Source organism: Triticum aestivum, chromosome 3B (genome assembly GCF_018294505.1).
Source record: "Triticum aestivum cultivar Chinese Spring chromosome 3B, IWGSC CS RefSeq v2.1, whole genome shotgun sequence".
NCBI classification, from domain to species: Eukaryota; Viridiplantae; Streptophyta; class Magnoliopsida; order Poales; family Poaceae; genus Triticum; species Triticum aestivum.
Genome location: NC_057801.1, coordinates 256,740,532 through 256,765,048, shown reverse-complemented (window position 1 = coordinate 256,765,048; position 24,517 = coordinate 256,740,532). Strand labels below are relative to the sequence as shown.

Sequence of the window (24,517 nt, the reverse complement as noted above, 5' to 3'; positions counted from 1 at the left end):
ATTGTGACGATTTCTATATAGATTTGCAAGTTTGCCTAAAAAAAGGCTAAACCCAACATATAGATTTAAAAATTCGTTAGCAAATCTTCTTGTTTTATTTATTGCTTAACCTGTTCACCCACTGGCACAAGGTCAAGGAAGGGCGGGGCCAAAAACATGCGAGTTGGATTGAGCTCAACCCAACATTAGATGTTTATAAAGATCATTAGCAATTTAGCAAATCATTACTATCTTTTACTGTTGATTGATGACACTGTTGCAGTGAAGACGAGCCTGACTTGGCCCTTGGTGCACCTATTTTGCCCTTGCCCATCGATGAACTTTCTTTTTCATAGTATCCAACATGGACCAGGTTTCGCTATCGGAATTTCTAATAACCGAACGACATAACAAAGCATCCCATCCCAGACTCCCAGTGCATACAAACCAAAATATAGAAGGGAGTTCGTTCTGGCGCCTATTGCTAGCAGATCACTGACAACAAAACTAGGAGTTCAAAAGGACTGTAATGGGACAACGCAAAACACCAGTAGCACGCGCATCAACAGAGGGCACGTCATGCATGTATAAAAAATGCAGGTACAATCTACACATTCAAATTATACACCAAAACGGCATTATAACAGGAATGATCCAATCTAACAACTGTATAAGCAGCAAGAACAGAAGCTTAAAATCCTCTACAACAGCCAGGAGACAAGCGGTAGTGATCGGAAAGTGTTTCTGCACAAGAGTCAAATTGAATTGCTACGTACAGTATGTATATATGCATCCTTTGTTGGGAAGATGCTTGCCTGTGGAACAATTAATATGCTACATGAATAATCCTTTTTACTTAGCCAGAATCGCGCAAACACGGCGGGTTTGTACATACGGACGATCGATCGATCTCTCCCGCCAGAAAGCAAGTAATTTGCTCAAGGTTGCAAGCAAGATATGTATGTACATGGATCGGTCACTTGGCAGTGACCTTGGCCGCCGCCGCCGGCCTCTTCTTCCCGAGCTTGTACCTGACCATCCTGAGGATCCTCAAGAACCAGTAGGCGCTCACCAGTTGCAAACCCGCAGCCATCGCCTAGCGAATCGGAAAATAATATCACAGAAAAGGAAATTAGTAAGCACGCATATGCATACAGAAAAAAAGTTGGAAATAGCTGGCGTTTGAAATAGGTACTGTTTTCCTTTTTTGGAAGAAAAAAGGAAGAGGTTAAGTTGAGATTTGGGTTGGAGATCGATAGGGAGCGGAGCGGCGGAGGATTTGTTTGGTTCTTTGGGCGTATGGTTACAAAATATACCTTGATGAGGATGGGGTAGTCTGTTGTCAAGGTGACGTAGGTGAGGTACGGTCCACCAACCATCCGTCCCACCGAAAAGGTCGCCGCAAACAGAATCTGCACGTACGCGGGGGAGAAGAGAGACATATAGTTAATTATAGTACTGTTCACAGCAGACGAGAGAGAGAGAGAGAGAGAGAGAGAGAGAGAGAGAGAGAGAGAGAGAGAGAGAGAGAGAGAGAGAGAGAGAGAGAGAGAGGAAGAAGAGGTTGAGGTCTGTGTACATCGACGAGGAGGTTGAGGTCCGTGTCCTTGACGCCGAGCTCCTTGAGCATCTCCCTGAGGTGCAGCAGCGGGCTGGAGATCTCCGTGATGAACATGCACGCCATCATCTCCGTGCCGCACCTCTGGTAGGCGAGGCCGGCGCCGATGCCGACGATGCTCACCAGGTGGTGCACGGTGTTGTCGAGCCGCACGTCGCCGTTGAGGTGGCAGCACGCCGCGTCGTAGATCATGTACGAGAGCGTCACTGCCAGAGACTTCATCTGTCGATTCGATGGACACACGAACGTGCGTACAGGAAGGACGAAGGAGGACGGAGTCAGTGCATGCGCGCGCGTGTATCACGGATCAGTGAGCGCAGCGGTGTGCGGTGGCGGTGCGTACCTGGCGCGGCGAGGAGGGGGCGTTGAGGGGGCAGACGGGGCAGGACCACTCCTGGACGGAGAGGCAGGCCATGCAGACGGCGGCGACGGCGTGCATGGTGGAGACGGCGCGGTTGCAGAACTCGTAGGACCGCTTCGGCATCAGCGCCCGCATCACCAAGAACGCCGTCGACCAGAAGGCCAGCCCGGTCACCACGTAGCTCAGCACGAAGTCCTCCATCGTTTCGATACGTCCCCACCCAGCGCGGCGGCGCGGAGACCTGACTTGGACGATATGATATAGAGGGACGATCGATCGGCGGAAGGAGGAAGAAACAACAATGATGTCGAGTAATCGGCGACCGGAGTATATAGGGGCAGAGGGAGCGAGGTCACGGAGGCAGCGTGAGTGACAGGTGCGGAGTCGGAGTAGAATACTGTTGCGATTGAGCTTTTTCGTTTATTACGGAAAGAGAAGAAGAAGAGGTTTCAATGGGGGAGGTTGGGGACGGATACGGGTCGAACTCCAATCCGCTGGGCATATGTACCTTGTGAAAAATAATTTGATGCGCACTTAAAGCGCCGCCTAATTAATTCGTTCCTGACTCTTCTTTTCAGCCGAATTCGTTCCTGACTCTGATGATGAGTGGCACTGTAGCACCCGTGCGGTTTGTGTTCTCCTTCTCCAAACCCAACCAGTTTTGACATGTTTCCTAGGACACACAATTGTTGGAGGTATCATTGGGATCTTATCCGAGAGTGTCTACAGCCGGACTACTCAAACATCCCCTGTTCGTCTGGGCAGACGGTTCGGTCCATGGCATGTCACAAAATCGCGACCCAGCCGCACCCCTTATACCGACCCTGTACGTCCGGACTAAACGACACCCCTTGTATCCAGCACATATCTTGGACGGATATGGGGAGTCCCGGACAAGCCCGGGCGCGTCCGCCATGTCTGATCTAGCACACGCTAGCCCATTACGATCTCACATATATTCATCCCTATTCACATCCCGGACGAAACCCTAGCCACTCCACCCCCAAGCTCCGTTCCGGCAATCTCCGGCCTTCTCTGACATGGCGGGTAACGGATTTGACTCAGAGATCTCCTGATCTGCCGACTGGGACCTCGTCACATGCATGGAAGAGGAGGAGATGGTCGTCTGCATGGCTCTCCACCGCTCCCGGGAGGAGTGCGCCTAACCGCGGTCGGAGTCGACCTGACGGAATCCATTGCGTCGACAGAAATGACGCTTGGATTAGCCGAGGCTAGTGGCTCCAAGCACGTGACCATGGCCTCACCAGATGCGGTGACCACCGTCTGGCGCCCGAACTCTGGGGTGACGGTGCAACCCCTTCGATAGCCCCTCTTCCCCGCCGCGTCCGGATCCGAGTCAGAGGTCAACCCAGCACGCGTAAGGGGTCGCCCGCTGCGGACGCATGACACGCCTACCGTGCAAGGCCTAGGGGCCAGGAAGCCGTGGTAGTCCTGGAGGCCAAGGCAGCGGAGGTGGAGTCACACACGGCCTTGGATGAGGAAGCCCTCCGTGCCCGCATCCTCAAGAAGTGGCAAAGGAGGACGACGTGCGCCCTCACCAAGGACAAAATTGGGCGGTCCCTGCCATAGTCGGACCATCGTCCAAAGAGGAGAAGGAGGAAGAAGTGACGGGTTGGACAACTCCAGCTTTGAGCAGATCCAACTCGATCCATTTTGAGTCTTTGACCACTACTTCTGGAACAAAGACGACAAGAGCAACGACAAGGGCAAGGGCAACTGTTGAATAACTTTCTCCATAGCTTTAGTATGTAGAACATGTCAAATTTCGGTAGTCCGATGGCATGTATGATGTAGTAGAGCATGCCAATTTTTGGCAGTGCGATGACATGCATGATGAAATAGTCGGACGCTATGTGTGAGATCGGGAGATATTACGCGAGTTAAGTTTACATTGCATGTGATTCTATGGATTTGAAGATTTGCTAACGAGGCACCCGGCTGTGGACGTGAACAAATGAGGGGTGACCGGTCACTCCGCATACGCGTGCGGGCGCGACCGCGGTTCTTAGGGGACCGGATTAGGTAGGTCCAGGTGTAGATGCTCTGAGAAACTGAGGCCCGGTGTGAAACTTAAATTTATGCCCAAAAGGGTTTAAATGATTTTAATGCCTACTCTCTTACAGGCTTTATAGATAACTGCATCACTAAGAACATGTTCAAAACAATAAAACCGAAAAATGCATCCCTTGGTTAGGGTTTATCTTTCCCTCTTGCGTCTACAGTTGGTAGGGTACTCATCCCTTTAAAGATTCATCGGTGAGCCCATGTATCCACCTCCTCTCTGTCTGCACTCAGGTGGCCAGTGTCGAGAAAGGGGATTTTTCGGTGCCTAAGCGTCGGTCGACAGTTTAGGTTGGGTGTTTTCCTCGCAGGGGCTTACTATGGAGGCACTTCAACTTCGAGTTGGTCTTTCAGGCGTCGATCCTCCTTGAGTTTTGTAGATCTCCGACATAGATTCCTACCGTCTACTTAGGAGGCGAGGTTAGGGTTTCTCACCATGCGTGCGTAATGGCAAGATTTGGTCTCATGTGCTTTAGATCGATTCAAGGGTTCAATGACACGTTTACGACTCTAAACATTGGTCCATAGGGGCACATGCACAAAGAATTCATGGCCATCATCGACAAATTGAAGCTGTCTCCGATAGGGGAGTGCCGACAACGGCGTGCCCGTGGCGCATCCTATCGGTGGCAGTGGTCGTTCGAAGGTGCAGAATCCTTGATGTAATTTTTATCATGTTTGAGGGTGTTGTTACTTATAAGGAACCTTTATAACAGATCCTTGTCCTTTTTCACAAAAAGGTGTTTCAAAACTTTTGGTGATGAAACAACCTTTGGCGGCAAGGAAAAGCCTCATCTAGTGTGAGGTGCATTTGATCTCCTTAGGGTACTTCCCCTAAAATATTTAAGTGTCAAGAAATTATGATTTTTTTTCAGAACTACAACATGCAAAAATCATAGCGACCATGAAATAATATAAGTAAAAGTACTCCTACCATTCGGTCCCTCTTGTAACAATCTAGTTTTCGTTGCTTAATAAGGATGTATTTTCTTCACCCTGCCAATGAATAAACAGGCCCTGAAAAGTTTAAATTGGAACATAAGAGGGGTTGAACTCCCATGATAAATGATTACTAATACATAATAAAAATGAGGAAGGTTCTTTTTGTCTTAGATGTTTTTAGGAACTAAAAGAGAGCACATTGATTTAGATTATATTACACAATTTTGCCCTAGAAGATTTGTTACCTTTTCAATATATACCTCCTATTGCTACATGAGGGGGTATCCTCACTATTTGGGATGGTGTTGTTTTCTCTGGTCATACTAGAGTTCTAGAATGAGTATGTTCTATCTATCCTAATGCAATCTAATGGATGTTATAATGTTTAGACTTCAACAAATAACTATGCTCCATGTTAAGATGGTAATAAATTGGAATTACTTTGGTGTCTTTGTGATGCTAAACTTTCATATGATGTTGACTGGATCATGATTGGTGATTTCAACCTCATAAGGAGGTCAGATGATAGGAATAAACATGGAGGTAGTATTAATGAGATAATTCATTCTAATTTAGCAATTTCTCATTTTGTGCTCATTGATGTACCTCTTAGAGGCAGAAAGTACATTTGGAGCAATATGCATACCTCCCCGTGAACTCCAAAAGCTTGATTGATTTTTTATTCCCCTTATTAGAAAATTAATTAATTATCCCAATGCTTTGGACTACCCATGGCCATGACCACCTCTGACCATGTGTCATGTCTCATCTCAGTTAAAACTACCATGCCTAAGTCTAATATCTTTAGGTTTCAAAATGCTTGGATGGAACATGATGACTTGCCATTTGTGTATCACACATGGAAGATTCAATTTAGTATGCTGACGAAACCAACATAATCACTGCCAGTTTTAAAATTCTTAGGAAAACGACTAAATCTTGTTCTATGAAGCTGTCTGGTATGAACGATACAAATTCAGGACATAAACTCCATCATTTCTCTCCTTGGTACCTTTAGAAACACTAGGGATCTGACCAACTTGGAGACCACTTTTAGAAAGGACTTGAAAGGTCATCTTGCAGCTCTGCTTAAAAAAACAAAAAATGCACTGGAGAGGGAAAATATTAAGTGGGTCACCCTAGCTGATGAAAATACAAGATTTCTCCATTCTAGTGCTACTGTTCGAATTTGAAGAAACTCCAGTGCCACCTTCACCCATGAATGTTGCTATTCACTCCAAACATGAGGACAAGGCCATGCTTTTTCTTGATGGTTATAAGCAAAGGTTGGGACAATATAATTTCACTTCTAATGATTTTGACATGTCTATAATTATTCAAAGGTTGTCTGGTCTGGATATTCTGGAGAGCCCTTTCATGGAGTAGGAAATAGACGTTGTTGTTCCTGAGTTGCCAAGTAAAAAATTTACCAGGGCCAGATGGTTCCAATATTAAATTCTTCAAGAAATGTTGGCATACCCTAAAAACATTTTTATGACTTGTGTTCCAAATTTCAAAGTGGATCATTATGCCTCCAAAGCATAAACAGTTGTTTCATTACATCGCCCCCCCCCCCCCCCAAATATGTTGCCACTAAAATTAATGATTATAGACCTATATCCTTGCTTAATTGGACTTTAAAAGCTTGTCACTAAGTTGTTTGCCAATAGGTTGCAATCTATCGTTAAGGACCTGGTTCACACCAACCAATATGGATTTATTAAAACTAGGACTATTCAAGAGTATCTTGCATGGACTTATGAATTCTTGCACGTGTGTTAGAAATCAAGGAAAGATATTGTTGTTCTTGAACTTGACTTTGAAAAGGCTTTTGATGCATTAGGGCACCTCATTCTTGTGAATTAAAATTCAAATGGTTTGAAGATAAGTGGTATTGTTGAATCACCCACATTCTTTCATTTGCCATCTCTTCTGTGTTGCTCAATGGCGTCCCTAGCACATGTTTCAAATGTAGAATAGGTGTTAGACAAGGGGATCCCCTATCACCACTATGTTTTATTGTAGATGCAAGTTTTCTTCAGATCCTGATGAATAAGCCACTACACGATGGATACATGCAAATCCCATTCAGCTAAATTCTTGCCCTAAATTTTCTATCCTTTAGTATGCTATAATGATACTTTTATCATTAGCTTGTCAGCAACAACTACTCACCCTTAAATCCTGTGTTGACATATTTGGTTTGGCATGTTGGCTTAAAGTAAACCTTAATAAATCGAGTATCATGCCTATCAACATTTTTCATAGGACATTCAAAGTTATTCCGAAATGTAAGTGAGAGCTTTCCCTTTTACCTATTTGGGCCTTCCTTTTGGGTTGACGAAGCCAAAAAATGGTGTGATTTTTGCATTCCATTCAAAGAGGTTATAGGAGGCTCAATGGTTGCTCAAACTTTCTGAGCACTATTGGCAGACTCCAAATGGTAAATGTTGTTAGTTAATCTTTACCTATTCGCCTCGGGAGATGCCTCAATATTTATAAAGGAACAATTGATGATTTTGATAAATGTAGAAGGCATTGTCTTCGGGGAGAAAATGATATGCATAAAGTTAACCATTGTCTCTCGCATCTTGAGATATGGTCTATGAGCCTAAGGATCAAGGTAGACTGGGTATTTTGAACTTGGAAATTCATAATAACTCTATGTATCTAAAAAATATTCAAAAATTCTTAAAAAATATATTTCATGGTGTAAAGCTAATTTGGGAGTTTATTACTCTCACGACTTACCCCCTCAGGTTCGAATGACCTTTTTTCTGGTGGAGAGATTGTCTCAAATTACTTCATTAATTTTTTGGGAAGATCATTGGCAAAATTATATTTTAAAGGAGTTGCGACCTCACCTCTTTTTTCTTTTGCTAGAAATGAAGACATCTCTATTAGGAAAGTTATTGGCCTTGAAGACCTCTCTGATTTGTTTTATTTGTCATTATATAAAGAAGCATTTGCATAATTCGAAGCTATATGACAGTTGAGCACTTCCACACCTCAAAGATTAGAGAATGAGCAAATTCACGGTCAAGCTATTGGATTTTCTGTCTCTAGAACCTACAAGCTTCTAATTGGTTAACATCACACCGGTCCTCCTGCCAACTGGATTTGCACATCCTGTTGCCAGAAAAGGATACAATGTTCTTTTGGTTACTTATAAACAATAGGCTTAATACCAGCGAGTTACTATAGAGAAATGATTTTTCCATCATGAATACTCATGTGTGATGTGTGGACATATTACTTTGGAAACTAGGGATCACCTCTTAAATCAATGCCAGTTTGCAAAAATATGTTGGAAACACATTAACCACAAGTGGACCTCCCAACAAAGAAATATTCAGGAAATCCTTGACTATCTAAAGGGACATCTCCAAGTGCCCTTCTTTATGGAGACCACCATCTTGGTCCGGTGGTCCATTTGGCTAGTAGAAATGGTTTTATCAAGACTATTCAACCAAGCTTACATAGATGCAGATCAAAGTTCAAGGAAGAGCTCAGGTGGACCCTTTATAGGCTAGATAAGAGGAAGACATACAAACTTTTTGAGAGTGGGGTGAACTCTTTTCATCAATTTACATTAATTTGTGTAGTCTTGCTTAGCTTTTATTTCCTTTTCCCTTTCGTTTGCTTCTTTTTGGGGCCATCTTGACCCATTATTTGTAACTTTTTGTAATTTTTATTATGAATACCAATAAAAAATGCGCGGTAGAGTCCTGATGTTTCCCGTGAAAAAATTAACAAAGTACTCCTATGGAGTTTAGATTACAAAGGTCCCAAAAATCTGCAAAATTCGCGAGGACACAAATCTAAGACAAAATATAATATTCTTCTAGCATGCACCGAAGGCAATTCTATTTTTCTCGCATGGTGTAATTCTAATTTATTAGTCGCTACACAATAGAATGATTATGTGAAGCGAACCAATGTGTGGTTGGATGATTAGGTGGACTGTGGTGTCCCCAACCCACTAGGGTTCAAATTCTGATGCTCGCTTTTATCATTGATTAGTTTTAGGACTTCCAGCGATGCATGTTCAGTGGGAGCAGATGTTTCCATCGACTACGAGACATCTATGGTGACTTCGTAAAATCTCAAGATGATATGCCGGCTCAGTCTTTCGAAGGTACTCATAGGGATATGGTGTGCGTGTGTGCGTTCATAGAGGTGAGTGTATGTGCGCTTGCATCTGTAATGTGTTAAAAAAGAATGATGATGTGAAGAAAATACAAAATGTATAGATAACTAAAACACTGGAGGCTTTCCTTTTGGTTAAAAGTAAGGATATCGTGCCCGGAGAGGATTTATTTGGTTCTTAATGTGCTTGAGAGATACTTTATCTTGATAAACACAATACAAACATGAACACTCATATAGGGGCATGCACACTCACCCCTGTGAACAAACAAATGCATTTTCTATCCCTATGAGCACCTCCGAGAGATCGAGCCGGCAGATTGGGAGATTGACAAAGTCGCCAAAAGTGTTCCGTAATTAACGGGCACGCCGTACCGCCAAAAGAATGGCGCCGGAGAACCTAAAATAAATTCAGGAAATAGGTTGTTAGGACTTGAACTCGGCCAATCAGGGTGGGCTTGTTCCACCACAAAGAACCTAACATCTAAGTTATGCTTAGTTTGCGATGCCCATGAGATATTAAGGATGCGTTTGGTTGGTCGCATTAGGCCCAGCCAGGTCTGGGAGGGATGTTTTTGTGCTATTTGGTTACCTGGGTCGCATAAAAAAATTGGCCCGCACGAAACTCAAAGCACCTCTCAGGCTGCATCTGGAGGAACGCTCAAATTAGCCGTTTCTACCGGGCCAAGCTGAGGTGAGCCACCTTCGAGCGCTCATGGTGGGCCCTCTTGCACGAGAGGATGCGAGCCATATACACCCTGTACGTTATTTCTTCTTCCACCTCTAGTAAGCTCCTTCTCTAATCTCCTTTCTTAGGTCCCTTCTAATCCACACAACGGTGCATCAATTTGAGATAAGCTCTACATGAAAAAGATGCGCATCGTTGTTATGGTTCTATTTTTGTGATTAGTTCATAGTTTCGTCGATTGTAAATGTTTAATTTCGTGTTCATGTTAGGAGCTATTTTGGATGAATTTTGTCAAATTCGTCACGCACGGTCGACCATTTGAATTCTCCTTTGATCAGTAGCTTCATCTTACAGTTTGACACAACTTTCATCTTGCATATTTTCTGTTTCACCGATCATAGAAGTTTAACCTGACTTCTTCCTCATGAAATATATATGCATATGTGTGATTTGTATTAATGACACTCCTTCCTCTCCTCTGTCATGCTACAGCAGCGTCGCTGCCGGCGTCGCTCCTCTCGGCCTCCTCTCCCGTGTGTTGTTACACTAGCGCCACCGTCGGCGTCGTTCCTCTCAACCTGCTCTCCCATGTCCAACTACACCCGTGCGGTTGTCGTTCCTCTCTGCATTCTCTCCCATGTCCTACTACACTGAAGCCATCACCGTCGTCATTCCTCTTGGCCTCCTCGCTCGGGTCCTACTACAATGGTGTTGTCGCCATCATCATTCCCTCCCACGTATTGTTGCATTAGCGCCACCATCGATGTCGTTCCTCTCAACCTCCTCTCCCATGTCCTACTACATTCGCGCGGTTGCCGTTCCTCTCTGTCTCCTCTCTCATGTCCTGCTACACTGAAACCACCGCCGACGTTGTTCCTCTCGGCCTCCTCGCTCGCGTCCTACTACAATGGCGCCGTCATCATCATCATTCTTTTCGACCTCCTCCTCTGCATCCTACTTTTTTAAGCTTAGACCGTAGAACAATAGTTCTATGGTACTTTATTAATAATAAAATATTTACATGCAGTCAGCAAAATAGGAACAGTACATCAACCAATACCGGCTCTAGGAAAAACAGCCATAAATGGTTACAGATTTATTTCAATCTAATGACTGATCTTTTCTGCTTTGCTCTCCTTGGCTCTGAGTTGTGTTGCCCACAGTCCCTCTTTTAGATAGTATAGCCAAGTGTTTATGCTTTGTGGTGCCGATCTGAAGATCTTATCGTTTCTGACAGCCCAGATGCTCTAGTAGCCCATCATAACAATTTCCAAAGCTATCTCCTTGGGTAACTTAGAATGAGAAGAATCTCATCATAGGCTGAGATGCCACTGCTTCTTCTTGGTACAAGATGATCCCAGCATTCTAGAGCAAATGGACAGTTCCAAAAAAGATGGATCAAAGACTCTTTAGTATCATCTGAGCATAATGAACAGTTGTAGTCTTGAAGGAACATGTTTTTCCATTGAAGTAGGTTCTTGGTGTTCATTCTATCATAAAGTAGGAGCCAGGTAAAAATCTTATGTCTTAGTATGCATGAAGTCCGCCAGAGATTTTTGAAGATGCAGTGTGCTTTGCCAGGACCCATAAGTGCCTTATACATTTTCATGGAGGAATATTGATTGGATGTAGTAGAATAAGTCCAGCTGTCATCATTCTGTGTAGTCTCTTTGTTGTTGATCATTTGTAGGACTTGATTGAATTGCAAGAATGCTTGCTGGGAGAGGGGCATGTGAAATAGAGCACTGATGTCTGACTGGGTCACCATAGTGGCTACAAAGCAATCCTTATCAATAGCAAATGAATGAAGTTCTGGGAATTGCTACAGTAAGGGTTCCCGTGTCCACTTATCTGCTCAAAATCGAATGGTATCTCCTTTTCCTACCTTACATATAGTATGGGTCTTGTAGTTGGGTAGGAGCTTGAGAATAGCCTTCCACCAAAAAGAGCCCACCATCCTTTCTCCAGGTAGTCTGTCCTGATAATATGTTTCCCAGATGATATTGACCCATGGGGTGTCCACCTTATTTAGAAATTTATACAAGTACTTCATAAGCAAGGCTTGATTGTGAGTGGCAATGTCTAGGAGACCAAGGCCTCCCATATGTTTGGGCTTGCAAACAGTGTCCCATGAGATCAAAGCAGGTCCAGTCTCTTGTGTCCCAAATTTTCTCCAGAAGCATTGCTTGAGATAAATGTTGAGTTGTTTCACCACAGTTTTGGGAATCATGAGGGAGCACATAAAGAAAATTGGCATGCATGAGAATACTGATCTGATCAGTGTAAGTTTATCTCTAGTAGATAGCATTGTGGAGCAGCTGAGAAGTCTATTCTCAATCCTTTTCATCATAGGCACAAAATCAAGAACTGTTGGTTTGGTGATGCATAGTGGAAGTCCCAAATATGTGTGAGGCGATGTACCAACTTGCAGCCCATCAGATTGGATAGAAATGTCATCTTGGTCAGGGGTGTGTTGATAGGAATCATAGTGGACTTGGCATAATTCACTTTTAGACCAGTATAAGCAGCATAGTGTAGCAGTAAGTTCTTTATATGATTGAGTTGTCTAGCATCTGCATTTGCCACTAGAATGGTGTCATCTACATACTATATAATTGGGTATTCAGAACATGAGTTATGCAGCAATGGTGGCTCAATCATGTCTTGTTGTAAGGCCTCGTTGAACATAGTCTAAAGAAGATCAGCTGCTAAGACAAAAATCAAAGGTGATAGGGGATCCCCTTGCCCGACTCCTTTCTTGCATAGGAAGTGCCTCCCTGGGACTCCGTTAAGTAGAATAGATGTATATCTTGTACCATAGATCATTTTGATCCTGTTGATCCACCTATCCCCAAAACCTTTAGCTTTTATAATCTCAATGATAGTATCATGGTTAAGCATACACTACTGCAGGATGCTGCTAACACGACACTATGATCAGAGAACCTTTGAGAAACTGTGTGCGATGCAATAATCGCAAATGGTGGTGTCAGAGAACCGTCAAAAATGTCCAAAATGTTTGCAATGATGGATGCATCAAACACGGTTCAGATTTTAGTTGCATGTGCGATGCACGACATATGGTTCAGTTCAATGAACTGTTTGCGATGAGGAGGAACAATAGAAACGGGCAGGCAGATGAAGGCGTGTGCGATACGCAACATATGGTTCACTCGGATTAACTGTTTGTGATGAGGCGGAACAACAGAAACGGACAAATAGATAAAGGTGTGTGCGATTGAGGGCATACGCTTCAGAAGGATTAACTGTTTGTGATTAGGCAACAGAACATAAACGGTCAGCCAGATCAAAGGTGTGTGCGATTGATGGCATACACTTCACACGGATGAACTGTTTGCACTAGACGGTCGCACATTCTAATTAAAAGAAGCGTGCACGATGGTAATAACAAGCGCGCATGGTTCTTGTAACAGGACATGTGCTGACATTGCCTATTGTGGTGCACCAAACGCCACGTACGCGGCCGAGAAAGCGTACCCACGTTACGCCGTCCGGGAATAGTGTCGCACTTAGAAATTATAGAACCGTTAATAAATTTTGAGCCTGCGTCCCACCACCTTCCAAATTGCAAACCTGTTCACACGGATCAAAACCTAAACGGTTTCCCACTTAGGAGCGTATTAGTACTCGGTTATAAATAATGTACTATGCCAAGATGACTGCACATTCCTTCCTCACCTCCTCATCCACAAAAGCAAACAAGTCATTCAACATCGTTCTCTTGCGTCTGCCATGGTCAGATTGAGTTCTCGGTCGAGAGATTACCACCACGGAGAGGCGAGCATGGAAGCGGAAGCACGAGAGATGTCCTGCTTAGCCGCAAAACCAGCTGACATGTCCCGCCGCGCCGCCGAAGCAGTACGGAGGTCTCATCGTGCCACCGAAGCAGCACAGAGGTCCTGCCGCGCCGTCGATGCAGCCGACTGGTCTGGTTGCACCACGGAAGTAGCAGGATGTCCTGCCGCGCCGCGAATGCAGCAGATATGTCCCCTCACGATGCGGCGGCCTGGGAAAATCTCTCGCGGGCAGACGAGGACTCTTGCAGGCGCATGCATGCGATCGTCCATAGCAAGATGGATCAGATCTTCGGCTGGATGAAGATGCAGGACGAGTTGAATGCCTCGTTTGAACAACTCCGGGGTGACCGCGACCTGCTGAGGGCAAAGATCACCGGAAGGGCGGAGCAGGCAGAGGAGATCTCTGCCTTGTTCAAGAGGACGGGCTTCATCATCAAGAAACTTATGGACGAGAATGCCATGCGCCACATCGAGCGAGAAAGGCTGGTGGAGGAATCCGCGGTTGCTTCCGAGTAGCATATAAGGACATGTAACTGATGAAAGAGATCATCGCTGCTCACGGCGAGAACTAGTCTCCGTGACCTGCAGCGCATCAAGAAAGTAGAGATCATCGAGCCAGATTGTTGTATGCGTCTTCCTTCTTCTTTTACCCGTGTGTATTTCGGGTGTAGCCGCATGTGGCTTTTTTAGTTATCTTCCTAAATATGTAAGACAATTATTATCCACTATCATCGTCCTTATATTCATCATGCTTGCTATAAGTCACAGTCGATGCTATATAGGTCCGTCAGATCTTACATCAAGATCCTTGCAAAACTTTCTTTTTTGATTTTCACTTTTCTCTCTTAAATCTCAGTCCAATGAGACATGGCCACGCCGTGAAATAGGGGCTCCGGCGCCATTAATGGAGACGTTGGGACGAAGGTGCGCGGCGGATAGAGGTCAAAGGGCTCTCTTCCCGATGAGAACGTGCAGGGGTTTGATCGCACGCCTCCCGTACTCAAATAGCTACCCCGGACGGCACCTCCTAGCCAATAAAGAAAGGGACGCGTGGCGGCACGTAATTGGTAAGTAGAACACCCATGGTTTCAATAATAGTTGTGTTTCCAATTTGTAACGTGACAACACTTGTTCCAAAATGACTTTGTTGATTTTTAATGTGTGCGTCTTCGCAAATCGGACAGAAAAATTACCACAGCATGTTGGTGCCATGTCATGACACCATGCCAAGTTTCATGATTTTCAGGCGTGTTTTGGATTTACAGGAATTAAAAAATGAAGTTTCTCAATCTTTTCAGCCGAGCCAGGACGCCCAGATGTTTGAATTTCATTCTCATTTCATGCATGGGACCTAGAAATTCACCCAAGGACACACATGTGATTTTTCAACCAACTTTCGTGCACTGGAGCATTAAATGCCCAGAAATTCAATTAATGTACAAAAACGGCCAAATGAACCCGGAATAATTCCAAAATTTAGCATGATACTTCTATTTGGTCTAATCTGCCAGTGTAAACAAATTAAGGCGGGAGAAGGCAGTGTACGTATGTCATTTTGCACACGGAGGTGACACGTTCCCTCTCGGAACCACGAGCCTTCTTGACAGAAGCTCCGGTTTGCAAGCAGCTTATACCAAAGCTTGTCCCAATTCGGCCAAAAAAAATTACCGCAGCTGGTGCCATGTCATGATACCATGCCAAGTTTCATGATTTTCAGGCGTGTTTTGGATTTACATGAATTAAAAAACCAAGTTTCTCAATCTTTCCGGCTGAGCCACGATGCCCAAATGTTTGAATTTCATTCCCATTTATTGCATGGGACCTAGAAATTCACCCAAGGACACACATGTGATTTTTCAACAAACTTTGGTGCACTGGAGCATGTGCTTGTAGTTCAAATTTGAATTATGCACATTAAATGCCCAGAAATTCAAATAAAATAAAAAAGGCCAAACGAACCCGAATTAATGTATACAAAAATGAAATACATGCTTGGAAAACATGACGCCTGGCGTGGTGCCATGGTTTGGCCTCACCGTGCTCTGGTAAAAATTTGAGAATGTTTTCCTTATGTTGTCATGCACGCCTTTCATAAATCGAACCATCACCGAGGAAGTTCCATGGCTTCGAGGGGGAAATCACCAAGATTGACGGGGATCCAAATTTCCTTTGTCCTTTGTTCATGAGTTTTTTTCTCGATGAACATACACCCTACAAATCACCATGTTCAAATTTGACACTTTTCCATGTTAATTTACCATATTTAGGGGATTATCTGCATTCTCTAGGCATTAATGCACATAATTCAAATTCGAACAATCGGTGCATGAAAAGGTGCACAAGAACGGTCTGAAAAACCATTCTCGTGCCATTTAGTAAATTCTCATGCCTTTTACAAGGAATGGACAAATATTACGAGGAAATGTGTGGCAATAGTCAACCATAAACACGTCATTTACTGGGTAACAACTATACAAAATATGAAATAAATGCTTGAAAAACATGACACCTGGCGTGGTGCCATGGTATGGCCTCACCATGCCCTAGTAAAAATTTGAGAATGTTATCCTTATGTCGTCATGAACGCCTTTCATAAATCGAACCATCACTGAGGAAGTTCCATGGTTTCGAGGGGGAAATCACCAAGATTGAAGGGGGTCCAAATTTCCTTTGTCCTTTTTCCATGAGTTTTGTTCTATGATGAACATACACCCTTCAAATCACCACGTTAAAATTTGACACTTTTCCGTGTTCATTTATCATATTTAGGAGATTATTTGCATTCTCTAGGCATTAGTGCACATAATTCAAATTCGACCAATCGGTACATGAAAAGGTTCACAAGAACTGTCTGGAAAACCATCCTCGTGCCATTTAGTAAATTCTCATGCCTTTTACAAGGAATGGACAGATATTTCGAGGAAATGTGTGCAATAGTCAACCATAAACGCGTCGTTTACTGGGTAAGAACTATACAGAAAATGAAATAAATGCTTGAAAAACATGACGCCTGGGGTGGTGCCATGGTATGGCCTCACGACGCCCTGGTAAAAGTTTGAGAATATTATCCTTATGTTGTCATGCACGCCTTTCATAAATCGAACCATCACCGAGGAAGTTCCATGGCTTCGAGGGGGAAATCACCGAGGAAGTTTCATGGTTTCGAGAGGGAAATCACCAAGATTGAAGGGGGGTCCAAATTTCCTTTGTCCTTTGTCCATGAGTTTTTTTTTCTAAGATGAACATACACCCTGCAAATCAGCACGTTCAAATTTGACACTTTATCGGGTTCATTTACCATATTTAGGGGATTATGTGCATTTTATAATGCACACAATTCAAGTTCAAACAATCGGTGCATGAAAGGGTGCACAATGACGGTTTGGAAAACAATGCTCGTGCCATTTAGTAAATTCTCATGCCTTTTACAAGGAATGGACAGATATTTCGATGAAATGTGTGGCAATAGTCAACCACAAACATTTGTTTATTGGGTTTTCAACTATAGAATAAATGAAATAAATGATTGAAAAACATGACGCCTAGCATGGTGCCATGGTATGACTTCACCATGCCCTGGTGAAAATTTAAAAAGGTTTGGATTATGTCGTCATGCACGCCCTTCATAAATCGAACCATCGCCGGGGAAGTTCCATGCTTTCGAGAGGGAAATCACCGAAATTGAAGGGGAATCCAAATTTTCTTTGTTCTTTGCCCTGGAGTTTTTTTCTACGAAGAACATACACCCTGCAAATCACCGTGTTCAAATTTGGCATTTTTTTCGGGCTCATTTACAATATTTAAGGGATTGTGTGCATTTTCTAGGCATTTGGCCCATATAAATCCAATGTAGCTACAACAGCATGGATGTGATGTGAGGGACGTGGATTGCCGTTCGATCACGGCGCATCCTACAATGCACAGGTGCGATTCGCATGGCTGGGGTTCCGGCCAATCATAACTCAACACACAATAGCATCAGCGCACACTATTTCTGGAAGCGACCGAGATGAACCGTGTGCGATAATGAACGAGAAAAATTGTAAGGGAAGCCAAATTTCCTTTGTCGTTTGTCGCTGAGTGATACGTCTCCAACGTATCTATAATTTTTGATTGTTCCATGCTATTATATTACCCGTTTTGGATGTTTATGGGCTTTACTTTACATTTTTATATCATTTTTGGGACTAACCTACTAACCGGAGGCCCAACCCGAATTGCTATTTTTTTGCCTATTTCAGTGTTTCGAAGGAAAGGAATATCAAACGGAGTCCAAACGGAATGAAACCTTCGGGAGCAATCTTTTTGGAACAAACGTGATCCAGAGGACTTGGAGTGGAAGTCAAGAAACAAGGGAGGTGTCCACGAGGGTGCCCGGTGCGCCCCCTACAGTTGGGTGCCCCCCACCCTTTGTGACGCCCCCGATTTAATCGTACACTAATCATGCACGCAAATGTGTACGATCAAGATCAGGGACTCACGGGAAGATATCACAACACAACTCTACAAATAAAATAAGTCATACAAGCATCATAATACAAGCCAGGGGCCTCGAGGGCTCGAATACAAGTGCTCGATCATAGACGAGTTAGCGGAAGCAACAATATCTGAGTACAGACATAAGTTAAACAGGGTGCCATAAGATGGCTAGCACAAACTGGGATACAGATCGAAAGAGGAGCAGGCCTCCTGCCTGGGATCCTCCTAGGTCACTCCTGGTCGTCATCAGCGGGCAGCACGTAGTAGTAGGCACCTCCGGTGTAGTAGGGGTCGTCGTCGACGGTGGCGTCTGGCTCCTGGACTCCAGCATCTGGTTGCGACAACCAGGTAGAAGGGAAAGGGGAAAAGAGGGAGAAAAGCAACCGTGAGTACTCATCCAAAGTACTCGCAAGCAAGGAGCTACACTACATATGCATGGGTATATGTGTAAGGAGGCCATATCGGTGGACTGAACTGCAGAATGCCAGAATAAGAGGGGGATAGCTAATCCTGTCGAAGACTACGCTTCTGGTAGCCTCCGTCTTGCAGCATATAGAAGAGAGTAGATTGTAGTCCTCCAAGTAGCATCTCCAAGTAGCATATCCAGGTAGCAACGCATAGCATAATCCTACCCGGCAATCCTCTCCTCGTCGCCCTGCGGAAAAGCGATCACCGGGTTGTCTGTGGAACTTGGAAGGGTGTGTTTTATTAAGTATCCGGTTCTAGTTGTCATAAGGTCAAGGTACAACTCCAAGTCGTCCTGTTACCGAAGATCACGGCTATTCGAATAGATTAACTTCCCTGCAGGGGTGCACCACATAGCCCAACACGCTCGATCCCATTTGGCCGGACACACTTTCCTGGGTCATGCCCGGCCTCGGAAGATCAACACGTCGCAGCCCCACCTAGGCAAAACAGAGAGGCCAGCACGCCGGTCTAAACCTAAGCGCGCAGGGGTCTGGGCCCATCGCCCTGAGCACACCTGCACGTTGCGTGGGCGGCCGAAAGCAGACCTAGCCTAGTGGCGTTCCAGTCCAATTCGGCGCGCGCCGCTCCGTCGCTGACGTCTGAAGTGCTTCGGCTGATACCACGACGTCGGGATACCCATAACTACTCCCACGTAGATGGTTAGTGCGTATAGGCTCGTAGCCAGACTCAGATCAAATACCAAGATCTCGTTAAGCGTGTTAAGTGTCCGCGAACGCCGAACAGGGCCAGGCCCACCTGTCTCCTAGGTGGTCTCAACCTGCCCTGTCGCTCCGCCACAAAGATCCACACAGAGGGCCGTCGGGACAAAGGTCCTTTCAGCCCCCAATCCGTGAATCACTCGCGGGTACTCTTCGAGCTGACCCGACTTTAGTCACCATCTGTATAGTATGTATGTATGTATAGTATATACCCGTGATCACCTCCCGAGTGATCACGGCCCAATAGTATAGCAAGGCAGACTGACAAGAATGTAGGGCCAATGATGATAAACTAGCATCCTATACTAAACATTTAGGATTGCAGGTAAGGTATCAACAGGTGTAGCAACAATGTCAGGCTATGCATCAGAATAGGATCAACAGAAAGCAGTAACATGCTACACTACTCTAATGCAAGCAGTATAGAGAAGAATAGGCGATATCTGGTGATCAAGGGGGGGGGCTTGCCTGGTTGCTCTGGCAAGAGAGAGGGGTCGTCAACTCCGTAGTCGAACTCGGTGGCATCAGCGTCGGTCTCGTAGTCTACCGGAGAGAAGAGGGGGAAGAAATAATGAATACAGAGCAAACAAAGCATCACAAAATATAACAAGGCAATACGCGGTGTTCGGTGTGCCCTAACGCGGTAGTAGGTGATACCGGTGAAGGGGGGAAAACATCCGGGAAGTATTCCCGGTGTTTCGTGTTTTCGGGCAGAGGAGTCGGAGGGGGAAAGTTGCGGGTTCGATAGGTTAGAGGGGTGTGGCGGACGAACGGACTGCGTATCCGGAATCGTCTCGTCGTTCTGAGCAACTTTCATGTTGAAAATATTTTAATCCGAGTTACGGATTAAAAGATATGATTTTCTAAAGATTTTAAAACATTTTCTGATTTTAATTATATATTTAATTAATTCGAAAAATGGAAATATGACGTCAGCATGATGTCATGCTGACGTCAGCAGTCAGCGTTGACCGTTGACCTGGTCAACCCGACATGTGGGTCCCGTGGGACCCACCTGTCATACACTGTTAGTTTAATTAGGGTTTAGGTTAATTGATCAGGTTAATTAAACTCAACTAGTTAATTAAATTAATTAAACCGGATTAATTAACTTAATTAATTCATTAGATAATTAACTAATTAATAATTAATTTATTAAATCATTTATTTATTTATTATTTTTATTTCTAATTCCTCTTTTTTTTAAATACGTTCTGGGCGTGGGCCCCATCTGTCATTGGGCCAGGGGCCTTAGCGGGTGTGGGGTTTACGGGCGCCGGGCGTGGGCACCCGAACGGGCTCCCGAGCGGAGCCAGCCGAGGCGCTGTGGGTGGCTCGCCGGAGCGCGGCCACGGCGAGCAGACGAGGGAGGGCGCAAGGAGGAGCCAAGGCGCGTGAGAGGAACGACGGAGGCAGGGGCACAGGAGCACTCCGCGAGCGGGCGCGACCACGGTGAGTGGGCGAGCGCGGGGGCTGCAATGGTGCTGGCGGCAGCACCGCAGCACAGTAGCAGCTGCTGCAGCTCGTGGCAGGGCACGACCAGGAGCGGCAAGTGGGGCGACGGCGTGGCCGACGCAGTCGTCGAGCAGGAGGGTGTGCGGGCCTGGACGGGCCTGGAGCGCACGGGGTACGGGGCATGGCGTGCTCGACCGCAAGGCAGAGATGGGCCGGAGGCGAGCGGACTGCACGGGCGCGAGGTGGACGAGCGCGGTGTCCGCAGACGAAAAGAAGGGGAGAGGGGAGGCCGAGGCCGAGGGCCTCACCGCCGTTTGCAGGGGCACATGGGCGTCGAGGCTCGGGGGCGACCCGTGGGGAGGAGGACGGGGACGATCTACGGAGACGGGAGGCGAGGTAGTCGAGGCAGAGGGGATCCGGGAGGGTGGCTCCGGCGACTGGACCTCCAGGCGGCGGCGATTGGTGTCGAAGGGGGCTCGGGAATGCTCCCTCGATCCAGATCGGATCGAGAGGGGGGAGAGCGGCGTGGGGAGTGGGGATGGGTGCGGTCGGGAGTTAGGGTTTCTGGGATGGGGGGATAATGGCAGTGGGGTGGCCGGTTGGGCCTTTTGGGCTGGTGGCCTGCTGGCTAGCTGGGCCATTCGGCCCGGTGGGGGGGGGGGGTTCTTCCCTTTTCTCTTTTGTTTAAGTTTTTTGTTTTTATTTTATTTTCCTTTTCTGTTTTAGTTTTGTTTCCTATTATTTTAGTTTTAAAAAAAACACGTAGCATCTAATTTAGTATTTCAACTTAGTCCATAGTCACAAAAAGTCTAATCCTCAAATAAATTAGTTTGACATTTTATTAATTACAAAAGGTATTTAAATAATTGTTTTCACTATTGTTTTAATTGTTTTAGGGCCTATAAACATTTTATCAAAGTTTGGTTTCTCCACCATAATTACCTATGTATTATTTGGTTCACTCCGAACATTTAAATCTTAATATTTGAAAACTTTTATTGTTTGCTCGATTTTGAATTTGAAATTCGAACTAGGTTCCGAACTATCGCGAGTTTATCCACGGTAACCGAGGTGACGCGGCATCATTAGTGGGGATTACTGTAGCTTAATTACCCGGGCGTCACAATTCTCCTCCACTACAAGAAATCTCGTCCCGAGATTTAAGAGGGGAGTAAGGGGGAAAGGTCTGGTTACGAAATCCTAACGAATCTTCTCAGTCTTGGTTGCTCTTCTTGAAGAGGTCGATCCATTACCTTGACATCATCATTTCTCTGCTACAGGTCATCATGGTGATGCCACCCTTTTCTCGGGAACTCCAACGTACTTACGAATAGGTAAGGGGGTATTCCGGCAGAACGAACCTATGCAAGGTTGACTATCTGGTAGCTAACATAGGGGAAGGTGGCGGAAAGTAACTCTCGAACTGGAACTCAAGAAAATATCGAGAGCAAGTAAGAAGGTACCATGAGAAGTTTCAAGCGGGTAGGCAATCATCCGATGCCTGAAACAAAGTGTAAAAGGGGTCCAGAGCAATGGTAATAAGTTTTGTGTCTGATACCAGAATAGATCAACAGGCAAGTGGCCCGTGAATTACATACAAAGCCAAGCACGAGGAATAACTTTGACAACAGTTGTACAAGAGAGTCAAGTTTCGTTCCTGGGACCTGTGGGTTATGGGCCCACCATGTGGGTTAAAAGTAGAAAGGGGGGCTGACATCTTGTACGATCACGATAGCAAGGCATGTTAGAGGGTAGCTTGCCATTTATGTTGGCAACAGTGTCGGTACCAAGGGCGAGGGACAAAGAGAACCATTTTCCTGCTCGTTGAACGAGGCGGACCAATAGGCAAAGTTCTCGTCCATCGGTGGTTACCGGAATGCTATCAACAAAAGAAACAGGGTCTTACTGACACGGTTGTACAATGAGATGCTTACCTAAGCAGGGGGGTATCACTGCTCAGTTAAGTCAGATTATAAGAAAGGTTAAACAAAACAATGGAAAGGAAAATGTGTTTAAACACATATTTCAGGGGTATATCCTTCCCAAGGACAAGCAGAGCATGATAACCATGACAGGATAATAAGTAGAAAACCCGTTAGGGAAGGGGAGAGAAATTTCATGACATTACCCATACAATGATGTTTGGATAATTTGAGTAAGAAAATTTAGCATTGTGCTTCAAGTGTTCTTATTGATGATAGGAGTACCACATACATGCTTCGTAATAGCATTGACATGGTCTTTAAGCAAAGTTCGGACTTTGGACACACAAGGCATCCATCATGAACAACTCATAGAATAAGTCCTATGATTTCCTCATGAAAGAATGGTTAACCTTGCAAAAAGAAATTATAGCAGTAGGTCCTCCGGCCAGGTGTGCTGGACATGCCATCACCTTACCGGGTCATAAAAGACCAATGTTATAACTCTTGGAAATGTCCCAGCCATCATATCTGACCGAGGTTCAGATCCGATTGGTGTCAGGATACCTCTGACTTAGGAGGCCAGAGAAGAAAAGGTGCAACACAAATGACGAGATGACATTGTAAGATTCTCGGGAAATTTACTACGGAAGCGAGTTCCGAAGCAAAAGCTCATCATTAAATCAAGGAGAGGAAGAGGAGGTAGATGATGAACTCAGCGACAATTCACCGAGATTTTCAAAATATGGATTTCCACAATTATGTGTACAAGGAGATATCAATTGTCAGATCAAATGATATAATGATGTATGTTCGAGAAAAACATACACAATTAAACATTGGTTGAAAGGTGCACCCGAAATATGGGTTGGGTTGCACGACCAATGTCAGAATGGTGATTCAATTAGCGAAGGACTTAGAATGAACTATTGCCCATTCACTTCAAAGCAATAGGGTTGTTAGAAGTTTTGAATTCACACGTCATAGCTCCATTGTCGGTATTCCGGTTGAAAACAATACGGGGACCAAGGAATGAACGAAGATGGCAAGAAGTATTATGTTATGAAGAATTATTAAGAGGTGGTGAAATTCTCACCACATTCTTGACAAAAAGAGATGGTAATACTACCGAGGTAAGGAAGATCGACTGCTGGGTAGCAGTGATCTCAAGGTTTACACCAAACACGAACAAGTTGTGTTGAACGGAAGGCAATAAAGTGGTCGATGAGAACAGGAATCATCGAGGGGCAAGGATGGTATTACCCATCATGAATTCAATTGATCTCTTGGAAGAGCTCAGAATGTTGATGATATTCACGACACATTTGTCACGAGAGTTCATGAAGATGTAATTGATCGGTGATGACATCAAGTCAAGTAATGATAAAGTGAAAGGTTATTGGAACCAAGGGTACGACACAAACTCGAAACCAAGCTTGTTGTTCAAGGTGAAATGATATGACGATGATGATCGACGTAAGGTTAGTTCATCGTCGAAAATTGTGCTCCGGGAAGAAGGACCGGGTAGCACAGTTAAAATTAGCTCGATAATGATATAGCCGATCAGGCTAGGAATGACTTGAAGGATTAATAAATTTGTAAGCAGTGATGGGTTCAAATACTTGTTGAATCGCAATGCGAACTCGATTCAGTTATCGGTGTCTTTGAGTGTATAATAACTCAGAGCCCGTGAAAAATTGGAATCAGTAGAAAGGTAGCACTTGATGAAGAACTCATAAGAAGTTATGCAGTTTCATGATAATCTTGAGATACCAGGGGGTAATACTCGACACAAGATCAAAGTAAAGATTGGACCGGTGTACTGATCCATAGAAGA

At 44.8% G+C, this 24,517-nt stretch overlaps 1 protein-coding gene across 1 annotated transcript; it reads right to left on the bottom strand.

Moving 5' to 3' along the window:
• Nucleotides 1-629: 629 nt before the first annotated feature.
• On the bottom strand, nt 630-2,418 carry LOC123065318 (TLC domain-containing protein 5). Its single transcript, XM_044488645.1, has 4 exons — nt 1,941-2,418; nt 1,559-1,819; nt 1,296-1,391; nt 630-1,075 (listed from the first exon to the last, which is right to left on the bottom strand). Exons 1-4 carry the CDS (start codon nt 2,157-2,159, stop codon nt 956-958), a joined length of 696 nt encoding a protein of 231 aa, XP_044344580.1. The 5' UTR covers nt 2,160-2,418; the 3' UTR covers nt 630-955.
• Between the last annotated feature and the right edge of the window lie 22,099 nt (nt 2,419-24,517).

What these genes read in the sequence shown, in the direction of transcription:
- LOC123065318 (XM_044488645.1), bottom strand. Translation starts at nt 2,159, where the DNA reads ATGGAGGACTTCGTGCTGAGCTACGTGGTGACCGGGCTGGCCTTCTGG. An exon ending in CCCCCTCCTCGCCGCGCCAG is followed by an intron (nt 1,820 to 1,940) that starts GTACGCACCGCC and finishes TCGAATCGACAG; the next exon opens with ATGAAGTCTCTGGCAGTGAC. An exon ending in ACCTCAACCTCCTCGTCGAT is followed by an intron (nt 1,392 to 1,558) that starts GTACACAGACCT and finishes GCGTACGTGCAG; the next exon opens with ATTCTGTTTGCGGCGACCTT.